This window comes from Aphelocoma coerulescens, chromosome 2 (assembly GCF_041296385.1).
Source record: "Aphelocoma coerulescens isolate FSJ_1873_10779 chromosome 2, UR_Acoe_1.0, whole genome shotgun sequence".
Lineage (NCBI taxonomy): Eukaryota > Metazoa > Chordata > Aves > Passeriformes > Corvidae > Aphelocoma > Aphelocoma coerulescens.
The window spans coordinates 42,663,274-42,684,221 of NC_091015.1; the positions used below are offsets into that span (position 1 = coordinate 42,663,274).

Genomic DNA, 20,948 nt, shown 5'->3' on the forward strand with positions numbered 1-20,948 from the left:
ATTAGTATATTCTGCCTCCTTTTGCAGGCACAATCACGGAGAGTGGGGGAAGCTGCTCTGGTTTCCTGGAGGCTTTTTTTTTTTTTTTTTTTTTTTTTTTTTTTTTTTTTTTTTTTAATTCTCTCTTTTCCTTTTCTACTGCCTGACGAGCTGTAAATGCGGACGTGCAGTGTGCTTAGGGAGGCAGTGGCAGGGTAAGTGGGATACAAAGAGGCTTTAAAGTGGACCTAGGGAAGGTGCAGGAGGTAGCACGGTGTGAGTCGCTGAGCAGAGGCTGCTCTGTGCGCTCTGGGAGCCTGTGCGCACACACACAGACACAGGCACACGTGTGCTATCCGGGGAGCCTCACGCATGTGTCCGTGCATGTGTGTGTGCACGCACATGTGGCTGTGTTGACACAAACACACAGCCATTGCCATGGCTGGGACTACAGAAGGTCTCTAAGTATAACTATAGACATCAGCTAAAGATCGTAGAAGAGCGTTTTGCCATTTGCTCCGGAATTTATTGCTCCTGAATGCAAAGCAGCATCGGAATGGTCTTGCTAAAAGTTTAATTTTCAAAAAAAGGAATGAGACCTACCCTGCAGCAAACATAAACTCGGGAGGATGGGAGAGAAGGCGAGTCATTAGCAAACACTTGAAGTAAACGTTTAAATTTGGAATTATAAAAAATAAATGTCACCCCAATACAACCCTCCCACTCCACCCCCACCCTCCACTCCCCCAGCACCACTCCTGTACAGAATAGTTCAATTATGTGAAGTTCACTCCTAAGTCAGAAAAAATTCGCGATGCCATGGAAGTGCGCCCACGGCCCCAGAAACGTGCTCTCAATATCCAATACTCACAGGCTAATGAGCTGGGGGAGGGGGGCGAGGAGGAATGTACCACAAATGCATTGGATCCTCAGTACAGAGGGCATATTCCATGCATCGCTCTCTGACAATGAAGAAGCAGAGCAGAGGCTTTGGTATGGCTTTAAGAGAGTGATAAAACTGCTTTGCTCCTTTTTACTTCTTTTTTTCTCCCCCTACTTCCTAAGGATTCCCCAGTAACTTTCACCAGTAAACCTACATACTGGGATATTGGCCACCATTCCCTGGGTGCCAACGTGCCAGGTCTAAAATAACCTGGGAAGGTTTCATGTTACATATTGCCCTGCAGGAACTGTGTTTCTCCAGCAATCTGGACTTTATCTAAGGAAAAAAAAAAAAAAAGAAAAAAAAAAGAAACTTTTCCTTTTCCTCCCTTCCCCGCCCTTGACTGCACCGAGATGCCTTACCAGCGCAGGAGTTCATCCGCTGCATCCAGGGGTAAACAGGGCTCGTGTACTTCCGGTCGGTGCCTTCGTCATTTATAATTTTGGCTTGGCCGCCGCTGGATTTGTACTGTTGATCGGGAGAAAAGTGCAGGTAGTCCCCGGGCCCCCTCTGTTTGCCACTGCCGGAAGGAGAGGCGCTACTAATGTCCTTGTCCGAATAAAAACAAGAGGCTCCGTACTCATAGGAAGCCCGATTGCAAGCAATGACGGTGTTGGACTGTTGGTAGAAACAAGGTGAGGTGTAAGTCTTGTCCTGCAGGCTGCTTGCCCCGTACGAAGCCGGAAAATGCCTGAGAGCATCATAGCCCGCCGGGTACAGGGGGATCTGCCCGAGGAAGGAGTCCTGGCCCCCGGGCAGGCTCCCCGGGAAAGTGGGATTCACGAAATAGGAACTCATTTGCTCTCCCCCTCTCCCGGACCGTGATTTGTTGTGTATTAGTACATCTGGCGATAACTATTAGGAGTCATCGAAGTGGTTTGTTTCTGGATGGCCGAGCGCCAAAAGCGACAGCAGAAAATAGGAGCAGCTGACGGCGGGGCGGCCAATGGGAGCGCGCGCGGCGCCCGCTCCCCCGGGGCCGCCGCCACCGCGCCGCCAACTTACCGGCAGCCCCGGCCCCGCCGCGCCGCCCCGCGCCCCCCGCACCGCGCCGCGCAGCCCGCGGGACCGGCCGCGCCCCCGCCGCGGCACCGCCCCTCCGCGGGAAAATAATCCAATAATAATAACAACAGCAACAGTGATAATTCCCGGCAGCGCGGGCGTTGGGAAAGCGACTAACGGGCACAACCCCCGGCTACTGGAGGTGTGTGTAGGGGGGCGGCCTTAAAAGTTGGAGGACCCACGACAAGGGAGTCGCGCAACCCCGTGGGAAGGGTGGGCGAACTGCCCCCGGCTCTCCGGCGGAGGGAAGAAGGAGGGAGGGAAGGAGGCGGCAGTGGAGGATGCTGCGGAGGGAAACTTTGGAGCGGAGGGAGCACGTGAAAGGGGGAACGGAGCGCCGCGCAGAGTGGGGGCCGGGGGGGGCCGGGCCTCTCTCCGTTTTGCCGTCGCAATGCCACAACCGCATCCAACAATTTTTAAGCGATTCTAAAATGTATTTATTTATCCATTCAGTCGAAAATTGCCCCTCCACTAAGGCTTCCCTTTGGAGCTCAGGGAGCCCTCCCCGGCGCCGAACCCAGCTTTTGTGAGAGAGGCTAACGCGTCCTGCAATAGAAGAGGTCTCGTATCTTAATGAACATCCCCATGATTAGGAGATTGTGGCAGACGCCTTCTGGGGAGTGGGATTTTTGATTTGCGCCAAGTGCCCGAGGAGGCCTCGGGAAGATCTGTATGAGCTCCCGGCGCCCCCCGGCAGCCCAGATAAAGTTCCATGTGTCTCTTCTCCCCAAGTCTACCCTCCTCCCGCCAGAGTAGAGTCGAGGGAATCAAACATTCAAATTCAAAAACGAGCCAGTAGGACTATTCCTAATTAATACAACCCCGCTAATGAGTCAGCAGAAGCCAATCGGTTTCGTTGTTGCTCCGAATAATTTGATTAAACGTGGGTGTGTGTCTTTAACAGGGGAAGAACAATACACGAAACAAACATTTCCACCTTCATTTTTCAATATGGCAGTTACCCCATAGCGGAAATATAATTCTTGGCCCAGGGCTCGGACAGTAACAGTGCTGATGAAATTTGCTGATGCGCATTTAATTCAGCCGTAACCCTGCAGTTCCTGCAGATAACAGGAGGTTGTTCATTCCAAGCTGTGTTTACTCATAATCCGTGCCCATTACAACAGATTGAATAGACTAATTTTAAACGCGCTCTGTCACCTAAAGTGACATTCGTACGAGCCCCGTTTCCTAAAGCAGCTTTCAAAGGAGAGTTTTGTTGTTGTTGTTGGGAGACTATTTGTCTCATTTCCGGGGGCAGATTACGATACCTATAAAACAGTAGTGAGTTAAAACATCGCTCCACAATAGTTTGTATTGTTTGCAGTCTCAGCTGGACTTTCACATTCAGATGTTGATTGCCTTCGGGTTTTTTTTCAACTTCCTTAACCTCTTCAGCCCAGCTAATCCACAAACACACCTGGTAGAATTACAGCTCTCTAGCTGCATGCTTTGAGAGGTCATTTCAGAAACATGTATTTCCTGAAAAGCAGATTCCTCCGGAAAAATAAGGTTTTTTTACTCAGTGAGAATAGAGTTTAAAAAGGAGAAAACATCAGCAAACAAGCACCCATACACAGCACGCTAAATGCGGAAAGGTTTTTAAAAGAGCATATTTTCGCCAGTTTAGGTCAGAACGAAAACGCACCACGAAAAAATGAATACTCGGGACAAGCAAACCCCACCGGCCTTACTTCTAAAAAGTTATGGGCAGACGATCTTTTGTTTGAATCCATCACACAAAGACCAAAACAAAATTTAAAATAAAAATCGCTCCGGGCTTAGTTATATTTACATTTTATAGCATCGGTTAGAGCCTAATTTTTCCTCCCTCTGTTTCTTTTTGTTTCTTTCCCGTTTTTCAAGTTACTGTTTGCGTCCAAACCAAGTTGTGAAAACCCGGCCGCAGGCCGGAAAGATATTTCTTCGTCGATCCCATAATATGAAAAGAAATGAAATGTGCACGTTTGCCTGACTGGGTCGTGTTAGAGTAGTTACAGTGACAGCTAAACAATCTGCTCTGCAATCTCTGCTTCAGTCACATTCAGGCGTCCTTTCCGCTCCTCCCCCTACCCCAGAAAACCCCGAATTACAATAATCTGCTACCCCCCAGGTCTGCTGAGGAAATGTCCTGCCTGGACACATTTCGCAGCAGTTTTCCTTTCACCATTCCTGCCCCCACTCTGGAAAGCAGAAAGAAAGCCAGCCTCTGCATTTGCCACCGCAACAAAGTCACACTTCGCGATACCTGTGTATTTCATGCCCCGTTTATTTGTTTTCGTAATTCCACCCAGCACCTCCTCCACAGAACACTTCGCCTTCCTCCTCCCGCCGAAAACGCGTCCGCGACCCCAGACACTTTCGGATACAGGTGCGGGGGTAGTTACCCTCTTAAGCTCAAAAGCCTCCTTCTGCTGGTATATAAAACCACTTTCAAATCATTCTCGTGCTCGCCAGCGTCATCAAAACCAACCTTTAACTAATAGCTCCTAATCCAAACAGTTTGGGCAAGGCGGACCGTTGTTTAGACTGGCGGGGTACAGGGAGCCTGGCCGGGGGGAACTTGCAGTTGACACACACCGAGGTAGAAGCGGAGGCCAAGTGGAGTGGGCAGAGCCGGCCCTGCCGGAATATTTAGCCCGGGGGCGAGCTCCGATACTCCCGCAGAAAAAGGTAGGCCGGATTTTTTTTTTTTTTTTTTTTTTTTTTTTTTTTTTTTTTTTTTTTTGCCATCTTGGTCTTTTATTTAGGCTCCCCAGAGCAGAACAGGCTGCCAGCGCTGCTCTTCCAGGGACTGCGGGGGCCGCTCCACTCCGCGCCCGCCTCCCCCATCCCGCCACGCCGTGGCAGCACTGAGCACCCGCGGCCCCGCAATAAATAATCCGGCGCTCACTGCAGCTCCAGTCCGGCGGATACCGCAATGCAATGCAAATGCAGTGCTTTATCAGCCCGGCGGCACAAGCAGAGCCGAGGCTGCCGCTTAAACCCCTCCGAGCCGCTCCTTCGCCGTGAGGAGGCGGGAGCGGAGCCGGGCTTCGCGGCGGGGGGTGCCGGGGGCGCCGTCCCCGGGTCCCCGCTGCTCCCCGCCGGCACACACCGCGGGGCACCGGCCCGCCGGCCGCCGCTCCCCCGCCCCAGCGCCGCACCGTAACAGTCACAACAAGGAGAGAAAGGGGGGGGAAAGCTCCGTCTCCGGCGCTGAAATGGGCTAAGCCGCCGCGAAGCCCGCTCCGCGCAGCTGAGGCGCGCAAGCCGCCCACGCCGCGAACCGCCGGGAACGGACCCACGGCCGGGCAAGGGATTTATGCAGGCAGCGCTTGATGTGATAAAGAAAATCCAAGGCACATTCGCGCTGTTTCCCCCCGTCTAGAAATAACCTTCCTCCCGGACGTGGCAGAGAAGCTAGGAGACATTGTGCTGTTTGTTTTTGGGGGATTTTTTTGGTATTTTTTAAATGAAATAGTAAAAAAATAAATTACATCTAAATTTCGTCAACCGCAAATGAAATTTAAGTTAATGAGTTAATGATGCGAATTAATATTTTAAAATGTTTGGGGATATCACTTTTTTTCCCTCGTGCTGGGAAAAAAAATCCCCTCCACTGATGCTGTAAAACTGAATTATTAGAAAATAACCTGAACGTCACAACATACCCCTGGCTAATGCAAAAAGAAATCAACTTCGTGAAAAAAGAAATATATATATATATATACACCGCTTCCTTGCTAAATCACAGAAAACAAACATTTTATTTAGGCATATTTTTGCATGCACTGGCTAAGTCAAAATCAACTGAGCTGCAGCCATCTCTATTTTTGGCCGGTAACATTTCCATTTGGTTTAATTGCACATGTCTAATATTTAAACGTATTAAACCATTTTTCCCTGCTTACAGTAGTGTCATATACATTTCTCACCTTTTAGGTTCTGGCTCACAGGAGCCCCTGCGACTTTGACAGCTGTCGCTTTGGCTGCACAGGAGACGAATCGCCCTCCTTTTGGTGCCAGAAGAAGCAGGAAATTAGCCAGGTTGCAAGTTGAAAATCTGCCACGCCAGTGCTTTGAATCCAATATGCCACACCTTCCAGCGGGGGAACTGGAAATTGCCATCCCGGATCTGTGTTCTAGGCGGCTGCTTATGCCGAACCTCCGCACACTTTGTTCACTATTGCCTTACAAAGAACAAATGAAATGGGGATTGAAAGCCAGAGAGATCCGAAGCAGGACAGAGCTCAGCAAAAGAATGCGGCTCTATTCTCGCAAGGGAAATTATAAAAAAGTTCATGTTCACGGTTACCATCCACATGACCGACAACGACCAATGGAAAAACCGAACAACTCATAAAGTTGTATTGCAAAGTTGTAAATTTTCATAAACAACAACGGATTTATGGCCTTTTCCTCATCACTAAGAAGAGGCAGGTCTTAGAGAGGCGCCATCTTACCACAGAGGCAGCCCTGGAGTTTTTTAAAAGACCTGGACTTTGTACTAATTTTATTAAAATTACAATTAGTACATTGACCAGGAATGGAGTGTAATAGAAAAAAGGGAACTTCAGCGCAAAAAATGCTCCAGGTCTACCTCTATTTACCCGGCCGAATAAAGGGACTTTTCGGGTTAGAATTTTTTTTTTAAATTTAAAAAAAAAAAAAAAAAAAAAAAGAAAAAAGAAAAAGAAAAGGGGAAATATTAGATCTCATTGACATTACGTGGTACCTGACAAAAATGAGACGTTTTCTAAAATGGGGCAATTTTTTCCCATTTTCGTGCCACCGAGATGCCCCCTGGCCCCCAAAAGCCGCACACACAAACCACATATATATCCGATCAGATCATTTACACTTGGAAGTTTCGCGTTGCACTTTCTGTTCATTACAAAATATTCTTTCGCTGCATGCGATTTCGACTTGATTGCCGATCGTCTGGACTGGGGTTATGACTGCAAGAGGACACGGGAACACGGTGGAAGGAAGCTCTCCCATAAAGAAGGCTTTCTGCTTTATTAATCAACAACGCCAGGGGAAAAAAAAAATCACGAAGTCGAGATAGAGATATTGACTGATTCCTATCAATTCATCATCTGGGATTTTTTTTTTCCTTTCTGATTACCAAAAAAAAAAAAATATTTAGAGGGTCTAATTTCTTTATTTGTCTGTGTAATATATTTTTTTGATGCTTTCCTCGAACTGGTTCCTTAATAAAGAAACACAATTCATTGTCAACAAGCATATTTATTTTCTGTGTAACATAAAACACATTTATCGTGGGAGATAGTTGAACACGGTATCACTTCCAAAGAGAGTTCACAGACATTTTTTTCCCACTTCCAATACTTACACGGCATATCCAAATGTTCACAACGAACACATCGAAACACATTGTAACATACAATTTGTGAATAAACTTTAGCCAAACCTTCAAGACGGATTTATACAGAGTTCTTAACAATACATCATGCTACAAACTTTCCCAATTAATTACATACTTCCGAATTTATGACATGATCTTACAAATGAGGTTCAAGACGAATATAAATGACAAAAAAATTACAATATCTGCTATTGTAGGAAAATTCATGGTATTACATATTAACACGTTCAGATAATCAGGACAAACAGTTTGTGGATTTCTTTTTTTTAAAGGTGGTTACATGATCATTTAAATTCACTTTTCAAAGAACACTTTCCGCTGTATTAAGTAAGATCAATGTAGAATAAGAAAACGGCCTTTAGCAGAAGCAGCCGAAGGTAGAAGCCAACGGGAGATATTAAACCGCTTTGTACAATATTGGCGTGTGTTTGCTTCCTCTCTCGGAATAGCAAAGAATCGAGAACAAAGATATATTGCAGCATATGGTTTTCATTTATAATTGCTTTGGAATAAATATATTATTTTAAATTTAAATATATTCAGACTTTTCGGTACCAAATTCTATACCAAAGCTATTGATGCGTGCTTTTCGAATTACTACACTTACATGTCTAAAAGCATTTTGCGATTCACATTAGTAATCTTGTAACATCCTTTTGACTACTAAAATACAGTATACTTTCGAAGATAGGTAGGCAGAGCAAGATATATAGGTAGGTAGTCTGGAAAATAGGTAGTACAAATAATTGCTGTAGAGTGTAGTGGTTTGTGGAACATTTTTCCCCCCTTATTTGCTGTTTAACCTTTTGTTAGTGTAGCTGTTACTTATGATACTTTTCTAACAACAATAATAATAAAAAAAAAGAAAACAAAAAGAGAAGTGCAGAGCTACTTATTCAAAATTAGGTAGTTTTTCTTAATGTCAGCCTAATGCACTTTTCCCCTTACACATGATTGGGACTATTGAGTCAGGTAGTTACTTCGGAAGGTCACGGTTTACTATCTGTGCAAGCAGCAGTTCTCCCACTGAAATGTCCCCTGAAGAAGCCCACCCAGGTTTGGGTTAATGAAGAAAAAAACCAAACTGATTGTAAGATGCTCTTAGGAAATATTACCGAAAGGTTCGGCATAGGGCAGGTTTGGGGAGTATGGGAGAGTGGAGAGAAGGCTGGAAAACCAACCCAAGAAATGTTTTCATGTTTGCAAACGCTCGCTTTCAAGATGATTATTAAAGGGAACTGATTTTTTTTTTTTTTAATAAAAACAGTAAGTCTCTCTTTTTCTTTTTTTTTTTTTCCTTTAAAGGGAGCTTTTCCAACTGTCATGTGCATACACTATTCTAAGAGATCACTTCCTCGAGTGGGACTCCTTAGTCCTCCTCCTCTTCGTCTTCTTCCACTTTCTCGACAGAAGCTGCTGCTGACGTGGGCTCGTTGGGAGCCGGGGTGCTGGAGCTCTCCTCCTTGTGCTCCTTCTTCCACTTCATCCTCCGGTTTTGGAACCAGATTTTGATCTGCCTCTCCGTCAGGCAGAGGGCATGGGCGATCTCTATCCTTCGCCGCCGAGTCAGATAACGATTGAAGTGGAATTCCTTCTCCAGCTCCAGGGTCTGGTAGCGGGTGTAGGTCTGGCGCCCTCGCTTCCTATCTGGACCTGAAAACAGGCACACACACGGCCAGGAGTTAGACAAGAAGAGAAGTGGAAAGTTTTCTCTTTTTATTTTTCTTGTTGATGTTTTTAATGAATAAATAAACAAACAAACAAACAAAAAAGTGGCCGAGCCAGACTGAACGATCCCCTTCTTCGACTTCCACCCGCCCCCACACTTTGCCCTAACAAAGACATTTCAACCACACGACCTGCCCTGCTCAGGCAGGGCAAAAATTAAGTTGCTCGAGACCTAGAAAAAGTGAAGAGAAAGCATTCAGGAGAGGAGGTGGGGGAGGAAATTGCTTTTGGGAGGAGGAACTTTTCCCCCAGGCGATGTATTTCCCTAAAACCTTCCAGACTTTCACGTTTCACAAGGGGAAATAAAAAGCTGGAAGGCTGGGCTGTATTTATTTTATTTTAATGTCGTGGGCTACCCCCCCCCCATCCCGCCTGGATCGTAAACAATACATAGCATTTAGCTCCAGAAGAGAGCTCTCCTTTTTCACACAGACTCTCGTCCCCCAGCCCCCCCTCCCCCCTCCGTTTTCCTGTTTAGTACATTTCTATAGATCCTTATCTCCGTGGAAAGGGCAGGGGGGGACGAGAGTGGCACGTCTCGGCAACGCGGGCTGGCAAAGTCCTCAGTATGCCGTCCCTCGGTCCTAAACGCCTCTGTCCCCTCCGCCTTCCCCAGCGAGCGGGATTTTTTTTCCCAACTTCGACAGCAGGGCAGGGGAGACGCTTACCCGTAGGGGCTCTGGGAGCCCGCAGCCAACTCTCCTCTCCGCTTTTTCATAGCAAACAGCGCAAATCAACTCAATGCTAAAATTCCATAGCAAATGGAGTTAAATAAATTTACGAGGCTAGAACCCATTAATTGGGCAATAAAAAGTTTTATGATACTCATTTACATACAATGCCACGGGCTTTCTACGCAATGGCGCCTCGGCTATAATTAAAACCATAAAGGCTGTGCTGACAGTAATCCTGGCGACACGCTTTGCCTGGCTGCCACGGCTCCGAGCCCTCTCCGCTCGCCCCTACCTGAAGACCTCATCCAGGGGTATATCCGGAAATTAGGCTCAGCCTGGTTGTGCAGGTTGCTTTCCTCCGCTTTCTCACAGCTGGGTTTGGTTAGCTCATTGCAGAGGACGGGAATGTTCTGATCAAAAGAGGAACAATGCAGGTTGTAGGCATCAGAGCCCAGGCTGTATCCGGAAGAGAACGGGCTTTGATATATGGTACTGTTCACATTGTACAAGCCGGGCATGGAGGAGGCGAAGGCACCCGCGCCTGGTCCATAGCCGCTTCTCTGGGAGTTGCTTGCAAAGGAGCAAGAAGTAGGCTCCGCATTTTGGAAAAGAGAAGCCCCCGCCGTATATTTGCTAAAAAGCGCATTCACATAATACGAAGAGCTCATAATTTTGACCTGTGATTTGTTGTCCGGCAGGCTTCAGTGTCGGTTTTACGAGGTAGCGTGATATATGATAACATTACACCCCCAGATTTACACCAAACCCCATTTTCTTTTGGACTGAGCTGCCCGGAGCACGTGACCGGTCATGTGACGCCGCCCGCCAATCCCCGCCCGCCTCACAGGTGGTGCCGGCCAGGGCCCGACGGTGCCCGGCCATGGACGGGCTGGGGCCGCCGCTGCCGCCGCCGCCGCGCCCGGCAGCGCCCTCCAGCCGCCCTCCAGCCGCCTTCCAGCCGCCTTCCAGCCGCCTTCCAGCCGACTTCCAGCCGCCGCCGTCGGCGCCCAGGCCGGCCCTTCGGCCCCTCGGCCCCCGGGGACGCGCGCACCCCGCGTGGTCGCTGATGGACCGGGGGGCGTTGCGAAAAATCCAATTAAAAAAATTTAAATATAGACGTCTCTGTGCGTGTATCTGTATCTATATCAACTTCAAAGGGGGTGGCTCATTCCCCCCGCGTTGTTTTCTCGTAATGGAAAGAATCAGGAGGTAACCCTGCGACAGGGTTTGCGAGGGCACCCCCCTCTGGTCCCGAGGGGTGCCGAGCCTTGGAAATCAAGGCACTCCCTAGCAGTCAGCCCCGGGGAAAATAAAAAATTACAGTCACCCTCCCCGGGGAAAGGACAAAAAAAAAAAAAACCAAACAAAACAAAACCCCCCAAACAAACAACGACATCCAACCAAACAAAAAACTCCCACCCAGCAATAGAACACACCAAAAAAACCACCACCCACCAAAAATAATGGCAAGAAGAATTTTAAAAATTGGGGGTTCAACTTTCTGAACTTCTCAAGAAGAAAAAACAGAATAAACCGAAACTCCAGAGTTGAAGAAATCGCCTAGAAATGGCTTCAAATTGCCGCCGCCTGTTTACTGCCCGAGTTACCTTTCCGCCCTACATACCTTGCAGTCCAGAGCGTGAGGCGGCAGCGGTACGCGCGGATGACGGCGAGAGTGGCTGCGTTTCTAAACACTGGGCTCCCCAACAATGCGAATGGCTCTCCATTGAGGATGCTGCTCCGTGCCCTTCCTTTAAACGGATCGTAAAATGAGTTTCCTTCCCTCAGACAGGGAGTCCTGGTAAAGACAGCTTTTACTGCCTGCCTGTATTGCACATCATAAACTGGAAGAAGCACAATGGAATTGCCCCGGAAATTCTCCTTTCAATTATGGTTTGGTGCCCCTTGTACAAAGACTTTCTCACCAGTTAAAATTGTTCTTGGCGATATTTCGCACGGACCCTAAACTTTATGTTTTGTAAAAGTGGAGCACCCTCTGCCCCCCTACACACCTCCAACACACACCCGCACACACACCCGCGCACCCTTTGGCACCCTTTATGCGTGGTTATTGCAGCCCCATGAATACAGGTTACTGACAGAAGCAAGTCAATTCTTGAAAGCCAGATCCCTGAGATACTGGTGCTTCAGAGCATGCAGATGTGGCGGATGCATGTAAATGTTTGCCAAGTGTTAAGTATGTGAAAACGCAGTTATTATTCGCAGGCATAAGGGAGAAGCCGCCGAAAGAGCCCCTTCGGTTATTTCTTCCAATTCACCAATATTAGACAATATCCCTGCGGTCGCAATCACGGTGTGGGAACACGCCGGCAGAAGAGGCTGCTGGAAAGGAATAGAGGCCCAAGAACTTAAACGAATGCGATGCAAACAAGACGACGACCAAGAAGATCAAAGAGGCTGGAGTAGATGACACTAGACCAATAAATTGCTCCTCTGGTGACAACATAGCAAGATGCAAGAAGAAAGAAATAGCAAATATAACCAATGTCTAGACTTAAATATGAATAGTGTAGGACCGAATAGATTGTCTGGGTGGTTGTATTTCGAGCTCTCTGATTCTCTACTATTTGCACGTTTATGTATTTTTTTCTTTCCTTATGTGTTCTTATCGCCGCCACGGTTTTTAAAAATGTATTTTGCTTTCAGCTTTTTTTTTCCCTGCCAGTCCTTTAGATTTATCAAAAAGCCTTCACTGAATAAATGCTAGAAGGAGCCCTAGACATGAATCCCCGCCACCTTGTTGACTTCCCCCACCTCTGCGAGTTAGGCATAACGCTGCTTCTGAAACACCCTCTGAAATATCTCGTTTTGTCGCTTACAAGATCAGGTTAGATTCCCGCGCCTGTAAACACGCTTTTCATTTGAATTTATTTTTTTCCAATCGGAGAAAGGGTGAACAGGAGCAGATTTCAAGTTTTTGGTCATGGCAATATTCTCACACGCTTTAAAAATAGTCCTCTAGGAGGGATTAATTGTAATTTTTTTTTCCTTGTAAACTCGGGACTACACCTCTTTGCCGCTGAGCTTTTCCGGGAAGTAAAACGCAGTGATAAAACGGTGCTCGTAAGTTATAAGCGACCTGGGAGCACTACATGATTATGGCTTGTGTACTAAGCAGTATCTTGATGTGGTTCATACTAGAGAAGGTTTTGTTGGTTTGGAATCTGTTCTTGCCGTAATTTATCCACGATTATAATGGAACGTGCTGTGCCAAGTTATTACTTAGTATGACGATGCATAAACACTTTCAAATTTCAATGTAATTTTACTGCCCAAGGAAAAAATAATTAATCATAATAAGTTTAGCGCTGCCAACGTAGGCAAACATTTGATAGGAAGGCTCTTGTTAGAAAGCAGGGAGTGGCTGTTAGTCTTTATCCCTAGAAAGAATTAAATCTTTGAATCAGTGCGGGGAAAAACTAGCTCAGTGCATTCTTTCCCAGTGCTGAATTTCGATATAAAGAGATTGGCTTTGATTTAAGGAAATGTAAGTAAGATGCAGAGAAAGTAGTTCTGTTATGGAATACTATGCAGAGATTTGTTTAGTTGTCTGGCTTAAACTTACGAAATACAACGTTTGTACTCCAGCCCATATTTTATGCTTCCTTTCCTCCTGCATTTATTTTCCTTCCAATTACTTTTTTTCCCCGTCTCTTTTGGCAGTTGGCATCTGAAAATATTCCACAACTCCACACTAAGCCTCATTCTCAAGACGCAGAAGCCAACAAAAGCAAAGCGTCAAAAAAAAAAAAAAAAAAAAAAAAAGGAAAACCATTCAAGGAAACAAAATAGACGGCGAGAACAAGTTAGGAATGACTTTGAGAGACACGTCAAGTTTGCAAAGCATCAGCCTTCTCACATCTGTGTAATATAATCACAACGGGTCCCACAGAGCTGAAATTGCTTCGGACACAAGCAAGGCTTTTTATTTGTATCAAAGACAGCTGTTGAAGAATTTTAGCCGCCGGTAAATAATTTTCAAACGAGATTTTTGCGGCGCTGCCGGTTCCCCGCACGGCTGTGTCTCAGCCACGCGGAGCGGACAAGGGCATTGGAAAATTCGTCTGCTAGCCCCAGATCTCCAAAGGTGAAGCTCTTTGGGCGTTCTCCTCCCGGGCTGAGCCGGGGAGACCCTGTTACATCCTGCTCGAACCCTTCAATTCCCCCTTTCTCACAATATTTCATTTCACACCAGCCTTTCGGGAAATCAGGATACCCTGTTTGCAGGCTCAGACCTTAACCAGGGAAGCGCAAATATTTGGGGCAAGGGAAAGAAAGAGGAGCTGGCAGTTAGGTGCCACGGCTCCATCCGTCTCTATCACATAATAGGAAATGTCTCGGTATTTTGAGAATAATAAATGAACAGCGTGTCCCTGGTGCAGATCAAGCTTTACTTTTGCCACGAGTGCACTGAGCGTGGCCAGGCGGTAAATGCCACCCTGACGGCGCCCGCTCGGCGGGATAAGGTGGGAAAAAACTCGAGGATAAGAGGAGTAAAAACACCCTCAAACCTATCGGCCTTTGTTAAAACCAACCCAGCGCTTCCAAGCACAGTTATGCTCCCATAAAGTCGACATTTTAGGAGCTGTCGGGGAGGCGGCCGAGCGCTTGATGGCGGAGGGCGGCCGGGCGCTGTTTCGCGGGCTCACAGCGCCACCTGCCGCCGCTCGGCCGCCACAGCCGCCCCGCCGCGCCCGGCCCGGCCCGCCGGAGCCCGCGCCTCTGCCCGCCAGCCCACGGCAAGATAAATGTCCACCTCCCAGCCTGGATTTAAGCACGGGAAGGCCAATAAAAGGTTGTTATTTCCGCTCTCCCGCTTTATCTAAAACAGCCAGACAAAACAAATGAAAAGGCTTTTGTAGAAAATCTTAATTGTGGCTGGACAGTTGTAAACTCATTAAGAGCCGAATTCCAGACAGTTTGCAGACCCGTCATTTATTACACACTCTTAATGCTGATTCTTTGAAGTTGCCTCTGTCTGCAACAACAGAGGGCGTCCCAGCATCCCCAAATACTGGCTCAGGGATCAATTAGGGGCTTTTTGTGTGTGTGCACGCCAGAACGAGCTCCCTTTTGCTAATTAGAACTCATCAAATCTTACCTCGGATTTATTTCCTTTTTTTTTTTTTTTTTAAGGTGAAGTCGAAAGCATTTTTTTTCCTCCCGCCGTTCTGCACATCTGTAAACTTCTTGCCGGCTCCCTAAGTTTTGTCTTTAGCCCTGCAGCGTTTTACACCCCATAAACGGTTACAGCAGTCATTTTCTTTTATTGCACTGTAGTATGGCTCTGAATTTTCCTAACAACAACTTCTGCCAAGACCATAAGCGTGTTCCGTCTTATTTTGCTTTAAGTATATATATACATATATATATGTAAGGGTACCTTCGTAAAACAAGAAGGACTTTATTGTTATTCGCCATATTTGCAAACAAGGGTCGGTGTGGTGCAGAGCTGTGCTGCGATTCATGTTATGGAGGATATCCACTCTGAGCAGTAAGATGTCCGCCCAAAACAAGGGTAAATTTCAGCAAGCTCATAGACTTCGCTATTTTCTTTTGTTGCTGAGCTTGGTTTGGCTTGGGGCGGCGGGGGAGGGGTAGGTGGAATGGGGAGGGGGTGTATGGAAATCTTTCACTCCAAAGAAACCATCCTTCTCTTTTTAAAATTAAATACTATTTCGTCTTCTCTTCTGTAGACTGTTGCCAGCCCACCGCTTTCCTTCGGCTAAATCAGCGACTAAAATGGACACCATAAATTCTACCATAATTGTCAGTAAAATTTTATCTGTATCTATATCTATCTATAAATACGTATATCATCTGAGGCGCTAGTAAAACGCAACGGGTTGTATTTTTTGCCACGGGACATTTAAAGGGGGGAAAAAACCAAAAAAATAAAAACCAAAAGTGAAGGCAAGGGAAGGAAAAAAGTGGATGACGTTTGAAATAACATATTTTGCATGGACAATTATCTCTAGCAGGGAATTTGAAATTAACGCCCTGGTAAGGCGAGCCTTCTCTCAAGGGTTGTGGAAGCACACTTAGTGCTGGACATTTTCTGGTGGAGGCTAATTAACAATCTCAGTTTAAATGTCACTGTCTGAGCTGATTTACATTATTGTCCGCACTAAAGAACGTCGGACATTTTGGTTTGGTCCTAGTTCCCCCGCCCCGCCGGCGAATTTTATTAAAACGGCGTTAGCGCGGCACCGTGCCCCGCTGCCATCCAAGGGGCTTCCTCCGCACACTGCTAAGCACCAGCTTACCAAATCTTATCCGGAAGGGGGGAAGGAATGCCTACCCTCAGAGAAGCTATGGCATTTAGGAGCTGAATCTGTCCATTTGGGATGAACATAAGCCCAAATTTCCATCACCTGAGGGCTGCGTTTATAAAACCAGGGGTTTGCCTTGGCTCGAAAATAATACCACTCCTTGCCTCACCTCTGCAGCTGCCCTAGCCCTGCCACATCTGCTGGCGAGATTCAGGGTGCTGTGGAAGAACCTCTCCTCAATAATGCTAAAACATCACAAAATATAAAAGAATCAATATATTTTATTTGGCAAAAAGTTAAATATCATTTCAACACAACGATTTGGTCAGTAGGCCATGAGGTAACTATTTCAAAATAGACAGTGTACGTTCTGCATCAACATAACTTCCCAGATTTATTTTTTTTAATTGATACAAATTTACAATAACCAAATGTAGGTTTTTATAATGTATAATTTATTATCAATAAAATTAACCTTCATTACAATAACCATCAAATCATTCGATTAAAATTCAAACATAAACCATAGGTAGTTACCCTTTTCACATATACGTATAGCTCCAAAATCTGCTAACTGTTCACTGGTGCAAAAACAATATTTAAGCTAGTCTGTTTATTTACTTTTTTTTAATATATAGATTATATATACAACCGACGAAGACAGTACTATATATATATCAACTGTGCATACTAAAATGACTTGCTTCATATTTTGAGAACCGTAATTCCCAGACATCCCAAACGAATTTTTTTCTACGTTTATTTTATTATTTTGCATTGGGATATATAATATATATATTTTACAATCAAAGGTTAACTGTCTAATTATACAGAAAAGACTTAATACACTACAGAGCTATACTCTATGCAATTTTTATAATAAACAACCTGAGTTCAAATTGAATTCTAGCTTACACCATTACATCCGGTACAGCACCCAAGCACATAAATTGAGTCACAAACATAATTACCACAATAAAACACAGTGTTCAAGTATTAGAGCAGAGATCTCTCTGCCACGCAAAGAGCGAATAAAATTAACTACGTAGACTAAACTATACAGTCCGTAAATAGTTGTGCATTATGAAAAGGTAGTTTTTTTCTCTTTTTTTCTTTCCATAAGTGAAGAAACAGGTAGATTTATACAAGCCAGTTAAACAGCCTTTTCGTGCTAATGCCCCCTTTTTCTTTCCTATTAGAAAATTAAAAGTCTTACTGTACCTCTCCTGGCAATCTGGCCTCTGTGACTATCATTGTACAATCATAATCAGAATTTGCCAAGGGAAAAAATGAGGCCTGGACCCAGACGCATTGCATGGCAGGGCTCGAGGGGATGATTTTTTTGTTTTAACTTTTTTCTTTTTTTTTTTTCTTTTACTTTATGCATTTTCAATTTAACCCACGTGTCGCCATCATTCGTCCTTCGCTCGATCTTTGTTGATTTTCTTCATTTTCATCCTCCTGTTCTGAAACCAGATTTTCACTTGTCTCTCTGTTAAATTGAGGAGTCTGGCCACCTCGTATCTACGGTCCCTAGTGAGATACATATTGAACAGAAACTCCTTCTCCAGTTCCAATGTCTGATGCTTGGTGTAAGGGCATCGCTTTTTCCTGGTGGACCTTGCGTGGAGCCAGTTTGCAGCTGGATTATCTACAACGAAAACAACAGAAGTTCAGGCTGAGGGGGAGGGTGGGGTGTGGAGGGAGGGGGCTGGGAGGGAAATCCACGCAGAAACAGCCGATCAGGTGTCCCGGTATTCGTGTTTAGGATGTGGCTCTCATTTCCCCAGGCACAGAGGATCGTGAGGCACAATGGACTCCAAAATACAGACACATGGGGAGGTCACACGCAACCACACGCGGCAAAGCCCCGTTGCCCCCGCCTCCCCTCGCCTTTTTTATTGTTTATAGCATACAGTTTTAAAATACTTTCTCCTCCTCTCTCTTCCTCTTTCTCTAGCTCCCTCCCTCCTTCCTGGCCACCCCACACCTCAAACTGCCAGCCCGGGGAGTGACCAGCCAGGTCAACATGTCATCGAAATTGTTTCTCTTTTTAATTTCTACGTTCTCCTGTGTCATCCCTGGCAAGACCCAGGGAGATGGAGAGGTAGTCTACAGCTGGCATAATTAAACCCTCGCCCTCTTAGGACCCTTATTCGCACGGCGTTAATCGCGATAGTAATCCCGAGGCACTCTGCCACCAGTCTCGTAGTCCTGGGAGCATCCAGCCCGGGTTTTTCCACCGAGGAGACGAAGGGGGGAGGGGAGGAACCAAGTCAACGGCGACGTTTCTGTTCTCAGCCCAGCAATAACCGCCCTGGCCTGAGAGCCGTCTCAAAAAAAGATCAGATTCACATCCAGTGCTTTCTAGGCACCCTTCTCCCTGGCGTCTGCCCACGCCTGGGGGAGCGCGGCGAGGCAGGAGGATGTGAGCACGTCCTGCTGAGTTTGCTGGGGTGGCAGGAGCGGGGATAGGCGGCTATTGCATTTCTCTCTCTCTCTCTCCTTTTTCTTTTTTTTTTTTTTTTTAAATGTTTGTTTAAGTTGCAGTTGTAGGGTGGGTTTTTGTTTTCCTTTCAGCCTGGAAAGCCAAAGCCGTACGAGATCCCGTTCAAGCCTGAGAAAGGCAGCTCTGGCTTTTGCAGATAGCAGACCCCGGCTGGCTGGCGCAGCGGCGGCGGTAGCGGCCGGTGCTCGGCCGTGTAATTAGCCCCAGCGCCTCGACACCTCCCCGCGGCCGGTGCAGAGCCCTTAAGTCCATTACCCTTGCCGTCCCACTTACTTGGATCGATCTGCGGTTTCTCTCCGTTTGCCTCACTTTCTCCATTGCTTTCAGAGAATGCGCCTTCGTGGCTTTGCTTATCCCTATCAACTGGAGGAGAACCACAAGCATAATCAGAGAGAGACAAAGTGTGAGTGTCAAACGTGGTACAGTCAGCCCTCCTGGCCGCCAGCGGTTCAGGTTTAATGCCGTAATGCCTGCTGGTAGGTAACCCGGGGAAAGACAAGGAGCCCGGCACAGGCTCAAGCCACGAACGCATGTACCTGCCGTCGGGCGGTGCCACGGGCGCCTGGTGGTGCGCGTAGGGGTGGTAGACGGCGGGGACGCCGCTGGCGCCGGCGGGGTGCGCGGGGCTCCAGGGGGGGCCGAAGACGGGCGCCTTGGGCTGGAAGCTGCAGGGGGCCAGCTCGGGGTGCTCGGCCAGCGCCGCCGGCCGCGGCGGCGGCCCCAGCGGGGCGGGGGCGTAGCGGGGCGCCGCCAGCTCGTCCCCCTCCGGCACCAGGAAGGAGTCCACGTAGTAATTGCTGAGGGTCCCGGGAGCCGACATGGCGGGCAGGCGGGCGGCGGCGGACCCGCCGCGGTTCGGGGCTGCGGGTTTCACGTAACAACTTGGTGCTGGCGGAGAAGTAGAGTCAGTAATAAGTTGAAGGCAGCGCAGGCGCCCATTGGCTGCGCCTGTCACGTGGCGGGGGAGCAGAACAATAAAGTATAAATCAGTCCGCGGGCTATTAATGGGTCAGTGTTTTCCAGCCATAATTTTTATAGCGAGGCCATATGTTTTTATGCAAAGGGATATTTGAGTTATACGGCGGGGTTTGTTTTAATTGCGGCCAACTGAGATTAAAAGATCAGATTCCGTATTACAGCCCCCCCTTCCCTCTTTTTCTCTCTCTCTCCCTCTCTCTTTCTCCTCTCTTTTTCTCTCTCTTTTTTTTTTTTTTTCATTTAAGCGGACTATTTTATATCATAATTAATCATCCCATCAGTGGGTCGTGTTCTCCGTGAAGAAAAATCCCACCACCCTTGTGATCGGAGACCTTCACATAAAATGATACAATAACTGAAGCAATAAAAAGAGCAAAATAGTAGTTGCGGTATACTGTATTTAAATATACATTTATTATATTTCATAAGGAGTTATTGTTTCGGGAGCCACGGGGTTGTTATTAAGTCAGTAACTATGAGCGCGCTCATTTGCATGGCTGTGTTTCACAGCAGTAAAAATTTACGAGTGCTTGGAAAGGTTAAATTATACTATTGTGTTTAGTTTGGGAACCCACTGTAAATAATACCGTTCCGTTCGGCTCAGAGCTGGCAGGGGAAAGTCAAATTCAACGTATCCCCTTTCCGAAATCCCGGCGCAAAGCCGGCCCTCCCCGCCCGGCCGGAGAAGGACAGGGGCAGGCGCTGGCTCGGTATTTAGCCTGGCCCGCACCAAATTGCACTTCACCAGCCCACCCCGCCGGGCATGGCGCGGCAGTGACCGAAACACCCTCCTCGTCCTCCCCGCCGCCTCTGCCCTTGGACCGGGGACCCCCTCGCCAGGCCGGGGAGAGGAGCCGGGGAGAGGAGCCGGGGCTGGGCGGCGGGGCGGCAGCGGCCGCAGCGGAGCGGAGCGGAGCCGCCGTCCTGGCCGGGAGGGAAGGAGTGCGGGCAGAGCCGGGCAGCGGTATTTATCACCACAATTAATTCTTCAACTATGCAGGCAAGCAGCGGGGGGAAAGGGGAGAAAATGCCCCGTCTCCCCTCTGCCGAAAGGCACCCTGCTTCTCCAGGCGGCTATCAAAGGGGCGTTCGCAGTCGGCCGTCCCGCATTCTGGTGAATCAAATTTATGTGCAAATATAGTTATTTATTTGCTGGCACCTCCTGTGACTGCAGGACACACGCTAGCGGCATCGGAAGCCGAGCGGAGGGTTACAATCCTCCGCAGAAGGAGGGGAGGGCGCGCGGGGGAAAGTAAGAGGCGGCCAGATCCAAGTCCAGTGTTAGGAATTAAAGTCGTGGCTGAGCGCTTGGCAAACATGCCTGCGACTCCCTGGTTTCTCCCTGGCGGACATTCACGCTGTTTATCCCCGTGGCTGGCGAAGGAGCGCGGTCACTAAGATGCAGGGGGCA

General features: G+C 47.5%; 4 protein-coding genes across 8 annotated transcripts in view; all 4 read right to left on the minus strand.

The window, feature by feature from the left end:
• Positions 1–1,932, minus strand: part of HOXA6 (homeobox A6) — a 4,094-nt gene extending 2,162 nt beyond the window's left edge. The window contains exon 1 of the mRNA XM_069007177.1: positions 1,285–1,932. Within this exon, the coding sequence (XP_068863278.1) occupies positions 1,285–1,720 (436 nt within the window). The 5' untranslated portion in view covers positions 1,721–1,932. The remainder of the gene's footprint in view (positions 1–1,284) is intronic.
• Positions 1–5,992, minus strand: part of HOXA3 (homeobox A3) — a 45,054-nt gene extending 39,062 nt beyond the window's left edge. For 4 of the 5 annotated variants that reach the window (XM_069007168.1, XM_069007163.1, XM_069007161.1 and 1 more), the window contains exon 1: positions 5,902–5,992. The gene's annotated coding sequence lies outside the window, so the exon portion shown is untranslated. The remainder of the gene's footprint in view (positions 1–5,901) is intronic. The other variant, XM_069007165.1, reaches the window with a different exon arrangement.
• Positions 5,993–6,632: 640 nt separating this feature from the next.
• HOXA7 (homeobox A7) lies at positions 6,633–10,557 on the minus strand. Its single transcript, XM_069007178.1, has 2 exons — positions 10,050–10,557; positions 6,633–9,008 (listed from the first exon to the last, which is right to left on the minus strand). Exons 1-2 carry the CDS (start codon positions 10,423–10,425, stop codon positions 8,725–8,727), a joined length of 660 nt encoding a protein of 219 aa, XP_068863279.1. The 5' UTR covers positions 10,426–10,557; the 3' UTR covers positions 6,633–8,724.
• A 5,756-nt stretch (positions 10,558–16,313) lies between these two features.
• Positions 16,314–19,573, minus strand: HOXA9 (homeobox A9). The gene is made up of 2 exons (XM_069007182.1): positions 18,833–19,573; positions 16,314–17,701 (listed from the first exon to the last, which is right to left on the minus strand). Exons 1-2 carry the CDS (start codon positions 19,377–19,379, stop codon positions 17,463–17,465), a joined length of 786 nt encoding a protein of 261 aa, XP_068863283.1. The 5' UTR covers positions 19,380–19,573; the 3' UTR covers positions 16,314–17,462.
• Positions 19,574–20,948: the final 1,375 nt, after the last annotated feature.